Raw genomic sequence first — 17,488 nt, 5'->3', positions numbered from 1 at the left:
ATTCATAAGGCAGATGCTTTCATTAATCAAAAGGAAAATGACCACAGAAGATTAGGTTTGATCTCATAAGTCAGATTTCTGAACAATACTTCAAGAGATGGAGAAATAGCAAGTGGCAGTCATGAGGTGCTGGTTCTACTGCCTGATTCCATTTGAGTCATGATGACATAGTGCATGTTTGAGGCTTGGGTCCCCCAAAGCTCCTTTCTCTAGGTTAAGGATCTGAACTGGCATTGACATTATCCAGCGCTTCGCGCTATATGCATCATGGTATAGTTATGGTAAGAAGAACAAAACACTTTTGTAACAGTGCACGTCCTTTATAAGTGGAACAGCAATAAGAATGTCCACACGACATATTTCATGCAGAGGCTCTATCCTTGTACAGTACTAATAATTCTTTTACATACATTCCATGGATTCCTTTACTAACATGTGGTTTCTTTACTAAGGAGCAAACACAGTTCTAAAACGTGAATTCATAGTTACACTGTTATTTATTTCACTCCTGTGGCATACACTGAGAATACTGAAAAAGCACTTTGATGTTTCATTGTGGATTACTGAATGATACATAACCACTTTTATAAATTAAATTCTTTAGGAAAATCCACAGTTTAAAAAAATTTTACAAGAATAAGCTAGCGTATCACAATCAACAAAGAATGAATTCAAGAGTTCCAAGTAAGATAGCGTTGGGATCCGCTTCTCTTCACAGTAAACACTCACTTTATGCAAATCCCACGCGGCTTCATTTAATTAAAAAGCTGAAAAAGAAAGAAAATTATTATACAAGGAGCAAAAGAAAAGCACAACAGCTACTTATTCCATTCTAAATTAGCTCACATAATGTAACAACAATACCATCATTATATTCAGCTAATTGAAACTTTGCTATTAGGGTCTGTCTGATTTTGAAACAAGTTCCTGTGACAGGGTCAGGCTTCCAGTGAGGACTGGGTCAGAGATGACCAATATGTGCTGGGTGAGCAACAGCGAAATCAGCATTTAAAATGAAGATTTAGGGGAAATAAAGAGATGGACCTAAATAATATCTAAGTTTGAATTTCTTGGAGAAATTTTACATTCGACTGAATTTATAATTCATTTGCTTATATAAAATAGTAATTACAACCTTGCAGATGAGCCACTCTTAAACTAAATATTAAAGCAAAAATAAAATTAATGATTATTGCAGCTGAGATGTTAGAAAACTGTTCAACCTAGTAAGTTTAATATTTCGATGTTTAAGTTATATCCTGGCACGTATGACTTTGTCTTTCTGAACCTTTGTTTCCTTGTTAGTGAATAGAACACTTGTTGTGGTATCCAAAGATCTGTCGAATGATAATGATGTTTATAAATCCTTAGATAAAACACATTGAGAAATATACTAAATTTATGTATATATATAATACCTTTACATATACAAATAAAACATTATATAGTGCTTTGATATTATTTTATAATTTGTGATTCTATAAATGGAACGTACATATAGTAGTTGTAAGGTGTAATTGTTTTTACAGAATTGTTAAAGACAGAAAGTATGTGTTTTTGTTTTGGGGGATAGCACCTGATGACTGCAGTAGACAAGTAACACCTCTGCAAGGAAGTGATTAGTCATCCCTCTGGGTACAAAGCACGGTTACCACTGCATCCACACAAATGTCAAAGCAGCTGGCCAGGCAGAGCTGTGCTACGCACATGCACATGCCCTCACTGGCACTCTCTGTCCTCAGTGACAACTTGTTCTGAGGGTAAAGCCACCTTGAGGAATGAGAGCTAACAGCGAAATCTTTATTGGATACTGTGTGCATGTGGTAAGCCTGTGCTTGTATGCATATAAGCACATGGGTATGGGGGCCAGAGTCTGATGTCAAGTCTCTCCCTGATTCACTGTCTCTCTTAGTTTATTGGCTCTGGGGAATTCTGTCTCTGCTCCTGCAATGCTGGGGTTACAGGCACCCCATCCCCATGCCTGGCTCTTGGGATTTCTTCTCTGCTCCTGCAGTGCTGGGGTTACAGGACACCACCACCACCCGCCCCCACCTTGGCTTGGCTCTGTATGTGGGTGCAGCAAGCACTCTCTTTGCCACAGACTTTCATTAGAATTGAACAAGGGGGACCTCAAATCTGAGAATTCTTGAGTTAACTGTTCTTTTCCTTCCTTCTCCTCCCATCTCTGTGTACAGAAGCCAGAGAACAAACAGTCTTGGTGCTCCTCAGGCACTGTACACCTTTATTTTTTCAATTGAACAGCATCTCTCACTGGCCTGTAACTTACCAAGTGGCTAGGCTGGCTGGGTAGAGAACCTCACAGATCTGCTTTTCTCTGCTATCCCCACCAATGCCTCTCCATAGCTGACTCTGGTCCTGCTACCTACTTCACCCATCAAAAAGGGCTCTCACGGCTCTCACATGTCTAGAAGTCTATATATTCAACTCACCAGGACAAGTACCCACCACCATGTCCTGATTTGTTTACACAGGTTTCCGGGCTCAAACTCCTGTCCTTAAGCCTGCATGGCAAGCAATTTACTGACCAAGCCTTTGTTTTGCTTTTTAAGAAATTATCTGAAAATTTCAACGTATAGATCAGCTAAGTTAACATTTTATTATTGCTAAAAATATACCTCTATAAAAGGAAAAACAGTTAATATCACCCTTTATATTTCTGTGCCTTTTTAGAACCAGAAAGGTTCCAAAAAAAAAAAATCTATAGTACTTAGATTGCCATATTTTCAGAGTAAAAGTAATTCTGTGATTTCACTATTTTTCTCGAATATTTTGCTTGCATCTATGTCTGTGAATCTCATACATGCCTGGTACCCAAGGAGGCCAGAACAGGTGTCGGATCCCCTGGGACTGGAGGTGCAGATAGTTGGGAGCTACCATGGTGCTGGGAATTGAACCTGGGGCCTCTGGAAAAGCAGCTAGTGCTCTTAACTGCTGGACCATCTCTCCAGCCCCCTGTGATTACATTCTTACTATAAAAATTGACTCATGACCGAAAGATGCTATCTGTTCACTCTGGGGTTGTTTTTCCAATGATCATGGTTTAGGTGTCATTAGGAAATGACAAGTGTAACCAAACTAATCATTATTAAATGTCTTATACATTTAATATATAAATAAGTCAATAAGTCAAGTTAGTAAAATATTTGCTCGTTTTCTACATATTAAACGTTCATTTTCCTTAAAAAAATTATAAAAATTATACCAACATAGTGTTGAAGTATTAGAAAATCCTGAAGTTAAACACTGACAAAACCTGCTCTGGGGGCTGGAGAGAGGGCTCAGCCGGTAAGAACACCTGTTACTCTTGTTTGGTTCCCAGCAACCATATGGTGGCTCACTGTCATACATGTGGAATTCCCATTCCAGGGGATCTCATGCCTTCTTCTGGACTGTAGGGCTACCAAGCCTGCATGCTGTGCACATATACACATGTAGCAAACATTCATACATATAAAATGAATCTTTAAAAAATGTTTCTTAGAAAAGTACCAGCTGCTATTCTCTGGGCAATCCCTTAGAATTTCATGTTTTATTTCCATTGTATGAAGATGGAATGCCCAAGATATGTTTTAACATGAATGCAGCATACTAAATACATCATACTGGTATCAACATTCCATGGTTAGTCTTATTTCTATCTAGCTTGATCTGATGTATCTTTTTTCCTTTTATCTGTGCCTGCCTAACAATGCTGATATATTATCAAACAGTGTAACAGTTCTTTTACACTTATACTTTGAATGGTGCTTGGATATTTTCCCTTACATTATTTATCATAAAGATGTATAAATGTTTTTATATTGTACTTAAGGCTAAATTACCAAATATTGAACATGTTTTTTCTCATTTGTATTCTCCAGGGCCTTTAGTTTTCTGGAGGAGCAAGAAGCTGCCTTGGGTGCCACCTTATGTCCTGCTATCCCCATAGTACTCTCCATCAGGAACAGATCTCACTGTGGCAACAGGACTCTGCATTTTCAGTGTTGACTCCTGGCTGGCTGATAACTCTGTCAATCGAGGTAACAGTATAAGCTCGAAGCTAATGAGCAAGGGAGTGAACTGTTCACATGGACACTGAACACCAGGTAAGACTTGTACAGATATCCTTAAACATGTCCTTTCCTTTAGCCTCAGATATGTAGCTATGGTCACACTGTCTCTGAAGCGTTACTATTGCTCAATTACATACTGTACGGGACACTGAGAAATAACAGATTATAATGTTGAATGGGAGGATAATCTCAAATGCATCTTTCTTCATGTTGGCTCTTTTATTCATATCCAGGATTCAGAAAAACAAAACAAACCAACAAACACTGCCCTTGACTTCATGAAGGTAACATTCCAGAAGCACACTAGTAAGATCATTACTTAAAATTCAAAATAAAGTTTTATAGATCATGATGCAAATTTTCTCAAGTCACAGCCTCTCCTTTTAAGTCACTTTTAAGCAGCAGTTAGCAAAGTGCTACAGATCATCACTGTTGAGGACTTGACACAGAAGGGTGCTACAGGAAGTGGACAAGCCATGTTCCTTACACTTTTCTCTAGAGAGAAAGTCCCAGGCACAGAGAGTGTCATTAAAATGGCAGCAGTGAGAAAAGACTATGAGGGGACCAGTCCTTTAACAGTGTAGGAAAAGGATGTGGGCTGAGTACAAGGACTCTACAGTTTCCAACTCCTACGTCAGGGAGAAACTGGAGAAAACGATGATGCTGACTTGGGGCATGTAGAAGCAGCTGCTCAAGTAATTATTTACTGCTGGATCTCAGGGCTAATACATCTGGCAGTGAGATAATAAAAAAGAAAAAGAGAGGCATGATTGCCATGTTACAAAAATATAGGGCATGAAGACTGAAAGGAAAAACTAGTTATGTGCTATGAAGGTCAAAGGTCTATCCCGACAGTCACCCCACCCTCACCCCCATGAGTGCATTCATTGTCTGAAATGCTGGCAAACAGTGGTTTACTGTTCCTCTTGGTTTTCACCTCTCCACCTCTTACTGATGTTTTGAAAACCCAAGATGTGCAACAGTGTTTTGGACAAATGCATTTTTGTACAACTGGGAGCTAATGAAGTATTGAGATCCTTGACTGCATGTAATTCCTCATTCCCTGCTCTTCATGTCCTCAAGGCAAGGGAGAGTCAGGAGCTCTGGTGGCTGGGGTGGAATCTCTGACAAGAGTCACATCTGTGCTAAAAGGGATGGTATCATGTTTCTCTTCCAAAGTGTTCAGGGGGAAGAAGGACCTCATGTCTCCACTAAGTACAGTGAGGGTTGGGTCTTTGGTCTTTGCTTTCTTCTTCTTCCCTGCTTCCTTTTTCTCCCACCCCCATTTCTGAGGCAAGGTGTCCCTGTGTAGTCAGGACTTGTAATGGGCTCTTGATCTTCCTGTCTCCCCCTCACAAGTGCAGGTTTACCACAACTGACCACTAGTTGAATTTCTCCTCCTTGTAGCTGGTGATTTCTTTCACTGATTCAGGTTTCTAATAGTATGCAATCCTCTACATTTACAAGTGTTAAATGGGGATGCTAGTGAGAGCAATTATTGTCCTTAGCCAGATCTCATTAGCCTAAAGTCCTGAGGCTCTTTCCTTATTAAGAATCTAGGGAACCCGGGAAAGTCTTCAGCTCTGTAACAACTTATCCCTTGAAAAGGTCTAAAGAAATTCTGGCCTTTATTAGGAATAAGAGACCCCAGGGAAGGAAATTCCTCTATTTATAGTTACAGAAGGTAATAGCTACCAAGTTTAACTACCGGCAAGGTCAGTTCTCTACACAGTTTGTACAGAGAGGCATACTTAGTAAGAATTTGGATGACATGACATTAATATAGCCGGCATATGTGGTAAGGAAGAGATAAAGAAATACCTTACTTGGACCAACTCCTCTCTGCATTAGTATTGGTCCATGGGTGAAGCCCCTGGTAGAATAAGAAGCTCCAGTGCACCACAGAAACAATTTTCTAGGGTACTCCTCTGTTCTGCGATTTGAGTAGTTAGAATTCATGATGAAGAATTCAGACACTATTCTGAACTTTTTATTAAAATGATCTTGGACTTATTTTTATATTAGTACTAGATATTAAGAATTGTACTGTTAATAACAAAAGGGATTTGGCTACATTTTTTTCCCTAGGTAGAATTAAATATTTTTGTTCACCAATTTAGTTTTATATTCTGTAAAGTGACAACAAAATAAGTGAACCAAAATGGAGGGGACATGTTTGTACGTTATTATTTAAACAGCACACAGTTTGGCACCAAAGACTATTGGTGTCCTCTATTCGGAGGACTTGCCTGGTAGCTGCTAAGTAAGGCAGTGTCAGGCTGCAATAATAGGCTTATCTCAGTACCTACTCCTACTACAGCATCTAATGTAACCTAAGAGATGCACTATGGTCTTTGTTTGCAGGGTGGGAAGAGGAGGCAGGCTCAGAGGGGATGAAAAGACTAGCCTGGGGTGAGAGAGTTTAAGTGCCAGGGTCCAAATCACATCTTCTCACTCAATGTCCAGATCACTTTCCCGCACACCACAATGAAATATAACAATACGGAAAAAAATAATCCTTAAGATTTGATTTCCATCTGCACATTATTCTTTTAAGATTTAGACTGAGTTATTAATCTAGACAACAGATCATGAGAGCACCCCCTCTTTTTCTGCACCATCTGCCTGGGTTCTTACGCCACTCTTCAGAGCTAGAACTCAGCCTGAGAAGGCAGCACCACTACAATTTGGTCACTGTCCTGCAATCTGTGCAGAAGACTTTTCTGTATTTTTACAGCTCTGGATTGTGCATTTTCCTTGTAGATGAAAGATGGATATCTGAAATGTATAAATGACTACAAAATTTGTCAACTTTATATATTACAAACCTCCTCCCCTTGCTAAGCACGGTCAGGCTCAACTTTCCTCTAATTTTAAGTGTCTTTCATTTCTAATTGCTACTATGAAGTTCCTCAATGGAATGTCATCACATATTTTAATGGTATTGATAATAACTCAGAAAGGTACCTGGAGTTGATTTTAAGATGAGAGGAATTTTTTGGGCCCACTGTATATACCAAAGTAACATACAGTCTGCTTGTTATTTAACTATCTTTACATAAATTCTCTTAGTGGTGTGGGGCAAATGTACATCTCCAGGTATGTGACTCGCATGTATGAGAGCTCCTGGAGTGGGACACAGTTCCAGACCAGTGCTCTTCACTCTGTTCCATGGTTCCTCTGTATTACCTTAAGGTAGACAATGTTTTGAGGAAAACAAGTTAAATTCACAAGTACATGATAGCACCTACTATGTGCACAGTCCTCTGTGGACACAAAATGTGTCAAGAACTGTTCCCCAAATAATCTTCTAAAAGGGAAAGAAATGAAATGTGGATAAATTGTACATAAAAACTTAACAAAACAATGTAGTGAAGTGATACAAAGTAAATGCTCAAGTGTCTGGTGCAGATGAAGAGAGGTGAGGTGAAGTCACTGAGAACCAAGAGCACTTCAGGGACTGTACATTTATCCACATACAATTCCGAGGTAGGTATGGATAATCTAATATAAAGAAATAGCTAACGATATCAGAACAGGTGCAGAAACCAGACACTCTTAACTATCTACCTGTCTCCAACCCCCTAACAGTACATCAGAGCTGAGCAAAAATGACGAGGAGGTAGCTAATTCCTAGACACATTAGTAAAGAGATCTGAGGTATTTTAACCAGACTTTGTGCAACTACAGAGGCAGAGATCTTATTTCAAGTGCAAAAATAAGCCCCAAACTTGCATTCAGATCTTCTGCTTCTAATGATTATTTTCTCATTATGCTACTGTGTCACTCTGAGCCAATTAAGACTCCTCAGACAGCTAACTAACACACTCACGGAATAAATACAGAGATTTCATGCTTTCTCCTACTACAGTAGAGACTTTGATGATCCACAGACGTTTCTAAGAGACATCTACAGAAAATACTTGTGAGTCTGAGTGCCAGGAGAAAAGGCTGAGAAGGTAATTATCTCTAAGTAGAGACCACTATCCATCCATGCCAGCATCCTCTTCTTAGAGAACAGAGCAAGGGGGAAAGTCAATTCCTACTCAATATATAAATGAAGTCAGTGCTATCAGCAAAATGGCTTCAGAATTATGTCTCAGATGGTAATTAGATAAAATCTCTAAGAATCTTGGTATTTCACTGGCAAGTTTCAAGGGACTCTGGAGCCCAATTAAATTCATCAAAAGGTTCAGTGAAAATCTATTCTTTACTCAAATGAATTATGTAAATATGAACCAAAGCTGTTTGGTGTGCACTGTGAAGAAAACTCCTTTTAGAGAGAAGTAAAATATGAGTGTCAATATTTATATGAGAATTAATGACAATTAGCATTAAACATTTATAGAGTAATTAATTACTACTATACACTGGTGTTCTAAGTGATTTACATATATCATCTCATATAAATAAAAGTGTGGTCTCTAAGATTGTCTTTATTTGTAAACAAGATCACCTAAGGTTAAAAAAGTTAACCATTTGCCTATGGTCACAAGCAGACTAGGATTCAACGCAAGTCTACTTGTTAAGGTTGCAAAAGCGACCTGTGAATTTAGTTAGTATATGGAACAGGTTGGTGCTGCAGTCCACTCTTAATACTAACAAGAAGAAGCCTTAAGAAAGGAAGACAGGTATTTAAAGGAGACTTTTATGCTTTAAGCAGGTACATATGAAGACAAAGAAAATAGAAATTTTAAAATTTGTGTGAAAAAAATATGTTGTATGGACCCACTTCATTTAAAGTACAAATGAAAATGAATAATCAGGAAAGGATCACTTCACATAGAGAAAATCAAAGGTTATAGAATATAATGGAATGAATTAAAAATTGTGAGGAAAGAAGATATTGGAATGAAGGGCAAAACTTGTAGGAATTCCTAAAGAAGACAGTGAAAGAAGAGTACTATAACACACATTCAAGATAGTAATTTCATTCTGAGTATACACGAGTGGGCTGACCCTCCTCCCTACCACATCAGCTCATCACAGGGCTGGGTGCTTGGAAAGGCTGCCTCCTGCTCCTCACTCTGACCTCTTGCCACAACACCCTGGTTCCCAGGCCCTCTTGGTCAGCTTTCTTTCCACTGATTCCTTTGCTTGGCAACAACTCCTCAAGTGTTTTCATCTAATCTACCGGATTTCATACTCACAACACCAATTCTTTGGTATGATTCCTACCTCTGAGTTATTTTAACAGAGTTCGTCTACATTTCTAGCCACATGAGTCCAATTCTAGAATAGTGGGGCCTTCACAAGGAATGAGTCACCTTATACAGTGAAAGCTCAACTTTGCACTAGAATCAGGCTAAGCAGGCAGGGACTCGGGTTCAGATGGTCCTACTGTGTGCAGGATAATATAAGGAGAAGGCTTATGCTAAGAGTTCGAAAACCTTCCTTCCCCGGTGATTTATACCTTTTACCTAGTTAAAAAACAAACAAACCAGCCAACCACCACCAACAAAGCCTAAACCAAACCCAGAGCAGTGGAGAGTTACTGTACTAAATAACAATCCCTTAGAAGTGTGCACAATGGAAAACTACTCCTAGTAAAAATAGTGCTGTCAAATCTAACGCTGTTACAAGTAACTACATTTTTTCTCTTTTTCGTAGACATCACATTTGTATCTACATAGGATATGACCTCTGAATACAATTACATGCTCTGATACACAGGGAAGCTATATTAATTTTCCCTTTACACTTCCTTACTATTAACTAAGTAAGGTTGAGAACTTCATGATGACTGCTGCTAGGCATTCTGTTTCTCTATTTTTTTGATATATTCTAAATGCTACACAGATAGGAATCAATTGATTTTTAAATACTTCTGCATTCTAGATGAAAGACCAAGACATTGTTTCTTTTCATATTCTGCATCCCTTATAGACCACACATGACAGAATATAATTAATTTAACCACCTCACACACAGAACTGAAACTGGTGTCTGATAGCAATACAATGAAGAAATGAGAGATTCTGTCTGTTCCACTTTCTCTTTCAGAATGTGTGTTCCTAAAAATGTCTAAAGACAGATGATCCTACAAGTCACATCTAATCCTCACGTTTCTCCCCCTCCCTTAATCAATTTCTTTTCAATGATTGAGGCAAGAAGAAAATGAACGAGAAAGGTCCAACTGAGAGACGAGTGTTGTTGTTCTGAGAGTGCTACAGATCTTTGGTATGGTCTAAGCAGAGTCATTCTCGTCCATGCAGGGTAAATATGTAAGGTATGATGAGGGTTTATTTCCTATCACAATATTAGTTTTCCTAGCACCTCAGCAGACATGGGCATCAAATTCTCCAAGGAAGGATACAGAGGGCTTTTATGTTCTCAAGAGAGAGAGAGATGGACAGCTAAGCTTTAAACACGGCTCCTAACAGGGAAGAATATGGTCAAGAGACAAACGCTTAGAAGTAACCAAAATGATAGCCCAGCACAATGACTGAAAGATGCTTTAGTGACCAATATCCAACAAAAATTCTTAGAGTAAATCCCCAGGTCTACCCACTTCTAACCTTGACACTTGGTGAATTGAAGATCTTGCATGATTTTCAGTATGATGACTTAAGAGTGGCCAGAGGTAAGGTTTGAATTTTTACCTTTCAAGTTGGATCTTCTACTTTTGGAAAAGTTAGTGCTGTTCAACAGATGTTGCAATGTTTAAAGGACACTGAAAAGTCGATTATATGAAAAAGCAATCTTGAAAATGAAGTCCCAATTATGCAAAATAACAAAGAGAAGTGATTGTGTCAAAGTCTGTTCCTTAAAAGTCATTTTGCTACCTATGTACATACACATGTACATGCATTCTAAAATGAAAATACACGTTGGTAACAAGAACTGTCTGATGTCTCTGCACAGTTCATGATGCTAAAGAAATGCTGAGTGCTCAGACCTTGCTTAACAGTGTTTCAAAGCAGAGGGCTAGTGATTTGGACCCTTACATTATTAACCCCAACTAACCACTGAAACACTTACAGTTTGTTTAAACGGAAAACATCCAGATTACTATAAATGTCTCACCTGTATGGATAGCCGTGATACTTTGAACGAAAGATTGAAAGTAGAAAACTGAAGAAGAAGACCACCAGGCCTAATCCCACGAGGCAAATTACTAGGAAAAGAGACAACACTGTTAGGGGCTTAAACATGCAAATGTCGGTGCTTCTGAAACGCATCCAGTTCCAAAATACTTACAGGCAACAGTTCAGGCACATACAAGGACCACAAATTAGATAATCCACAATACAACGTATTCATTATTTTCCACGTTCTTCTCAATGAAAATGTACTATTTGGGGTATGAAAACAACAAAATTGACTGATCTAAGACTTGTGGTGATTTTCTTTTATAAAGTCCCAGAGGGATCAAAACAGAACCAAATGTGACGACAAGCCACAAACACGATTATCAGTTCCCAGATTAGGAAGCTCTGGCCAAGACAGCAGGAACATAGGACTTGGCAGATGCTCAAAAAAATCCTCTTCTCAGACACCCTGCAGTCTTCACACAGAAATGTAATTCTAGCTATCAGTTTCATGATTGTCTCAGTAGAGCCCATGTTACTTAGAAATACTCCATCTCAGCAAACAAAAGAGTAGGAAACTGTCCTTAGTGAAAGCCAGGGAGGACGAGACCATTCAGAGCATGTTGCAGTGTCAGAGTGAGGTAGCTGTGCTCTTTATGACAGAGCGGAGGCCATGTTCCTGGTCCTGCGGGGCAGGCTTTGAACACTGCTGCAGTACTGGAACCGGACAGCAGGGACACTGATTGCTTTCTCAGTTTTCATTTCCTTCTGTTATGACTGGGATAGGTGACTAATGAAACATGTTAGTTCTCCTTTGCATACACATATAATATTTAAATAACAGTCACTGCTATTAGTAAAATTAAAAGCTTCTAAAGTTTAAGCTGTATTACCCAATTAAATGTAGACATACTTAGAATACAAAAGGCGGTAGTGGCCCACGCCTTTAATCCCAGCACTTGGGAGGCAGGCAAATCTCTGAGTTTGAGGCTAGCCTGGTCTACAAAGTGAGTTCCAGGACAGCCAAGACTGTTATACAGAGAAACTCTGTCTCCTAAATCTGTCCTATAGAATTAGACATTAGTGTTACCTAAATATCAGTTGTGAATAAAACATCTGCAAGATAATTAATATCCATTTGTTAGTCTGAGGGAATATTAAGAGAGTGACATAATGAGATTGAAATGTTCAGTCAGAAGAACACTGCAGTCAAACAGATCTCTGCTTCGCCAGTGGGGAAGGAGCCTGGAGGAAAGGTCTGACAGCAGTCCTGAAATGTGCTGGTGCCCACACAGTTTTTTTTTTTTTAGGACTATGAATGGCTGTTTACAGTAGAAATGATAAAACATCAGGAAGATTTAGTAGCAGTCAGTCACAGCTTCTGTTGTGACAATACTGAACTGTTAGCTTCACATGAATACTACCAGAGAATAAAGTAAAGTTTAGCCTTTTAAAAAACTGTATCATCTCCGAGTATGACTCATATCAGACCCAGGATATATAGTATGTAAATTTCTTACAGCTATCTCACTGAGCTTAGACAGTTTTGTTTCGTACCTTCTCAAATACAGTATCAACCACGTACTTTTTCTTTCCTACTCTCTTAGGGTACCATTTAGAAGAGGAATGAACAATGGAGCACAAGGCTCCACATCTGTGATCAAGCAAAGCTGAGGGACCAACGTGACTCTCTGCAGTGAGAGCAAAGTGCTACTCCAGTATCTGAGGACAGGAATGGAGGAGCCCGTGAGATAACAGCAGGGCGGAAGGCTTCACTGAGGCCCACACTCTTCCACAGGCAAGAGTGATAATCCCAGCAGTTGTGCAAGTCAAAACCTTCTCTTTTTCTTTCTCACATGCATCCAAGCCCTTCCAGTCCACACATAAAAGTTAATGTGGAGGTAAGGGGAGCAGGTGTTACACAGGGACGTCTGTTAAGACGGAGGTTCAAGGCATTGCTTTCCTAAACTCTGTATCACAGTTGTGAGATTAAACAACTCATTACACAGCTCTTACTGTAATTTAGATAGGAAGAAATAACATTACTGTACAACCATATTAAGCATATGGGCTCATAAAAATGCCCTGCCAACCCCAAGAACAACATTTGTTTATCTAAAAGATGTAGCATTTTATTGATGTCACTATGCTTAAGGCAACGTGCTCAGTTCTGAGTCTTTTTGTGTTAGTGAAGATAGCATCAGAGGACTACTGAGGCCAGGTTCAACTCTCCATACTACCTCCAAACATTTCAGTACTTCGTGCTTGTAAATGTTCAGAAGTCACTATGGCTCTTTTTTTTTCCCCCAAGACAGGGTTTCTCTGTGTAGTTTTGGTGCCTGTCCTGGATCTTGCTCTGTAGACCAGGCTGGCCTCGAATTCACAGAGATCCTCCTGGCTCTGCCTCCCGAGTGCTGGGGTTAAAGGCATGCGCCACCGCTGCACGGCCACTATGGCTCTTTTATACACTCATAATACTTCAAAGTACAGTAAGAAAAAAACAAATCTAGATTTTTATTTTAAATATTTTAAAGAATTAATATTCTTTTTGGGACCCACATGCTTTTCATATTTAAATTTAGGTTGTAAAACAAGTTCAGCAATTATATAGCAAAATGCCTTGCTGCAAACTGTAGCTGTATTTACTGAACGATCTGTTTTAGAAAGCCATAATATTAACTCTGAAAAGTTCCGTGGCAGGAAACCGAGACTCAGGCCTTATCCTGTCCTGACAGCCTTCGAAGGGCAGCAGATGCTCCCCATATTCTGCCGTGTTTGCATCAACAGCCTTCACTTTAACAGTTAAATTCTGTCGACAATCCTTGGATACAGAACAGTCCCAACAAAGGACAAAAGTTAACTTGCTTAACCTAAAATGCTGGCATCCTACAGGGTTGCAAATTATGGGATAGCAACAGAAGAGCAAAGTCCCTGGAAAGGGAAGTTCCTGCCTCTCCTAGAACAGAGATCCCTGTGGTCTCCTAAATGTCAGTAAAAGACATGGAGGGGATTGGAAAGTAATCAAGTATCTGTGCACAAAAGAAGCTTCAGCAGCAGCTCCCCCATCTGCACCAGCTTTGGTGAGATACCTGAGTCTCATGACATAAAAATACATTGCTGCCAATAAAATCTCTGAAGACTGACCATCTGTGCTGTGAGGAGGTGCCAGCACAGACCGGCTGTAGCAGAAATGGGACAGAGCAGCCCTGACAGGGTGACGCCACCTCCCTCGCCTGTGCATGCAACTCACAGAAGCACTCAGATGCCATTTTGGAAGAAAAGTTTTCAAGTTCATTTCGCACACATCAAATAAAGAAAAAAAAAGTAAACCAAAATCTTAACTTCCTTCATCACAGACCTCTCGTCCTAGGGAAGTCTGTGTTTACAAAAAGTTGTTCTGTTTCCCCTTTGAATTAAATAAATCCTAGGACTAAAACAAAACAACAGATATGGCAACATAAACTTACTCCGTCTTTTCCCGACATCCCCTTTGGAAGTTGCTGCTTCATTTAGAAGAACCATCCCCATGGTGATAGCAGCATCTACAGTAGTTGTCAAGGAAACCATAGACAGGTACGAATAAAATCTGCTATTCTTTTTTTCCTGGGTCTGAATATAATGTTCCAGAATGGATAAAGGACAAATGTGAACAGGTGATTGACAATCAACCCTTCGTATATTACAATTACCAATCTTGGAGTTTGCTTTAATTTTTCAGACTTTCATTAGCATATATGAATTATACAGTTTTTAAACGTTATAAAATTTCATGTATTGTGTAAAATATATTCTATGTTTAGTTACAGTGACACACGTTATTGGCAATTCTAGATTAGAATGCACTCACCAGGATTTCTTTTTCATTTTTCTCATTGTTATAGCATGTCTGCATAGGTATGTAGTTCTTGAATTTTAAAAGTATTACTCCGTAGAGTCTTTAGCTCAGGTACCAAGAACAGTCATTTATACGCCTTATACAATCAAGCAAGCATATTAGGATACAATCCGACCAATTGAGAAGGACCTTGAGCCAGTCACCTGACATTTTAAGAATGAAAAACAACCGTGCCGTGGATACTCCTATTCACTGTCAACTTGACTAGGCTTACAATCACCACATAGATAGCCATAGCCCATGGCACACCTGCGGGTGGGAGAGAAGACCCACTCTGAATGTGGCGGCCCCATCCTATGAGCTGGGATCCCAAGCAGAATAAAAAGGGAAAAGGAAGGAAGCTGGCTGAGCAGCAGCAGTCACCTCTCCGCTTCCTGACTGCAGAGGCAGTGTGGCCCGCTGCCTCACGTTCCCACTGTCCTGCCTTCCTTGCTGTGATGGACTGTGTCCCCTCCCAAAGGGACTTAAAGTAAAGTCCTCTGTAAGTGGCTTTCATCAGTTACTTCATCACAGCAACAAAAAAAAAAGACACTACTCACTGACTTAATGTCTACTTACCACTGTTAATTTACTGAGACCAGATGCCAGGTGTTAGAGTGATGGGCTCACTCAACTTCACAAAACAATCATGTCATACTATCCAAACACTTTTGAGATTATCTACTGCTAAGATTTTAGACCTTACCAACTCTGGAAATATATAGTATGCATCTGTTCAAATGTCAAATCAATTTTAAAAAGTTAGAGAAAAATAAAAGAATTCTAGCTCAGAATCTTTTCCATTTCCTTAATTATAACTTCCTGGTCTTCATTTTTCCTATCATGTACGTGAATATGGCACCATCAAGTAAGTCTCTTGATTCATCCCTAAATAGCAAAAGCACAAAGGGTACTTACTACTTGGCTGTGTCTATACAAATAAATGGAGGAAGTCAGAGAAAGTTAGGTGGATTATGTATTCCCACACTGAGTTAGTTTCCATAACAATAGTATTGAAGTGAAAGTTATACTATTTGTATTTGAGTTAGTGCCAAGACTCATTACCCAACATCTGGATGATAATACCCAAATCTTCAAGTTATTCTTTTATGTTACTATGTCCTCTCTATGTAAATGATTTTCAAACTGCTCCAGTTATTATAGCACTGGAACCTTTTCTGAAAAAATAAACTAGCAAACAAATCTTTGTTAGAGGCTGAACATTATCAGAGATGTATCCCCTCCAGCACTGTGTAGTGATGTTTGTCCCACCCTACACCATCATACACCATGTTCCCTCAAGCTTTCAAGGGAGCCTTAGCACAGAAGCATGAGTCTGCTCAAGTTTGAATGTCACTGAATTCCTGAGTGTCAGACACAGATCTGGTTTGGTCATGAGAAATGTCCTGCAGAGTTAATGTGAGAGTAAGTCTACAGACTGTAACAATTCATTATTTTTAAAATGTTTTGGACAATCTACTGTATGAGATGCTCTTACTCTGTAATTCGAGAGTGCTAATAATACATAATGGAAAAATGAATTAAAACCTGTGTCATTTCTGTTCAGAGACAGGGATTTCTAGTGTTTAACCCTGCTTTTTGTTATTATTTTAAAAATACTATTGTTACAAATGGATATAACTGATGTTGATCCTTAAGGGAGTTTTATTTCGATTTTAATCTTTTTCTATAACACTCATTTATATTCATATATAAATTGTAACCTACACATTTACGTATGTATTTAATCAAATAATAATTCATCCAGAATTGTGAAGAATTTTAACCAAAATAAAACCTTTGTGAAAAGTAAAAATGTAACTATAATGTTTAGAATTCTATAGGTACTCAAACCAAAGCCAATATTAATTACACAATTATATCTGACAAATAGCTATCTCAAATCTGTAAATAAAATTGTGGATAAAGTGATAGAAAATTATGTCTTCAAAATAAAAACCCAGGTAATTTTAATGTACATAAAGCTATATGTAAAGACAGTCTCAGGGTCAAATGATATACAGAGAAGAACACAAATGTCTACTTGTGTTTCACAGAGACGTAACCTCAGTAGAGAGTGTATCTTAGTGGTGTAAGGACGTGTACAAACTACAACTGTCCACTTGTGTTTATAAACACACACACACTGGAACCTCCATGGAAAGTGTATCTTAGTGGTGTAAGGACATGCAATCCTAGCACACGGGAAGCTGAGCAGTAAGACCGTGACTCAAAGTAAAAGAGCAACAGCACTTGCCTGCTGGGTTCACCCTACTGGGCCCTGGGTTCTGTCTTCCGTGTGAGAGAAAAAAATGCAGGATGTTAATTCGATGAGTTTTCATTTTATTATTACTATCCTTTACAGTGCTGAACACTGAATACTGCACATCTCATCTGAAAAGCTCTTGAATTTCTTACAAATTTAAGATTTCCTGATAAAGATCCTAAGATTTTTTTTAAGAGTATAAAATACTTTACTGCTTTGTCTCAAGGCACCAGGCTGTTCCACC

At 38.9% G+C, this 17,488-nt stretch overlaps 1 protein-coding gene across 2 annotated transcripts in view; it reads right to left on the bottom strand.

The window, feature by feature from the left end:
• Window positions 1-299: 299 nt before the first annotated feature.
• Tusc3 (tumor suppressor candidate 3) overlaps window positions 300-17,488 on the bottom strand; it is a 172,818-nt gene continuing 155,629 nt past the window's right edge. For both annotated transcript variants that reach the window (XM_052752062.1, XM_052752063.1), the window contains 3 exons: window positions 14,572-14,646; window positions 11,100-11,190; window positions 300-767 (listed from right to left, as the gene is read on the bottom strand). In XM_052752062.1, coding sequence (XP_052608022.1) covers window positions 752-767; window positions 11,100-11,190; window positions 14,572-14,646 — 182 coding nt within the window. In that variant the 3' untranslated portion in view covers window positions 300-751. The remainder of the gene's footprint in view (window positions 768-11,099; window positions 11,191-14,571; window positions 14,647-17,488) is intronic.

The sequence above is a fragment of the Peromyscus californicus genome, unplaced genomic scaffold (assembly GCF_007827085.1).
Source record: "Peromyscus californicus insignis strain IS unplaced genomic scaffold, ASM782708v3 Scaffold_23__1_contigs__length_62951481, whole genome shotgun sequence".
NCBI classification, from domain to species: Eukaryota; Metazoa; Chordata; class Mammalia; order Rodentia; family Cricetidae; genus Peromyscus; species Peromyscus californicus.
This window is presented reverse-complemented; position numbering and strand designations above follow the sequence as displayed.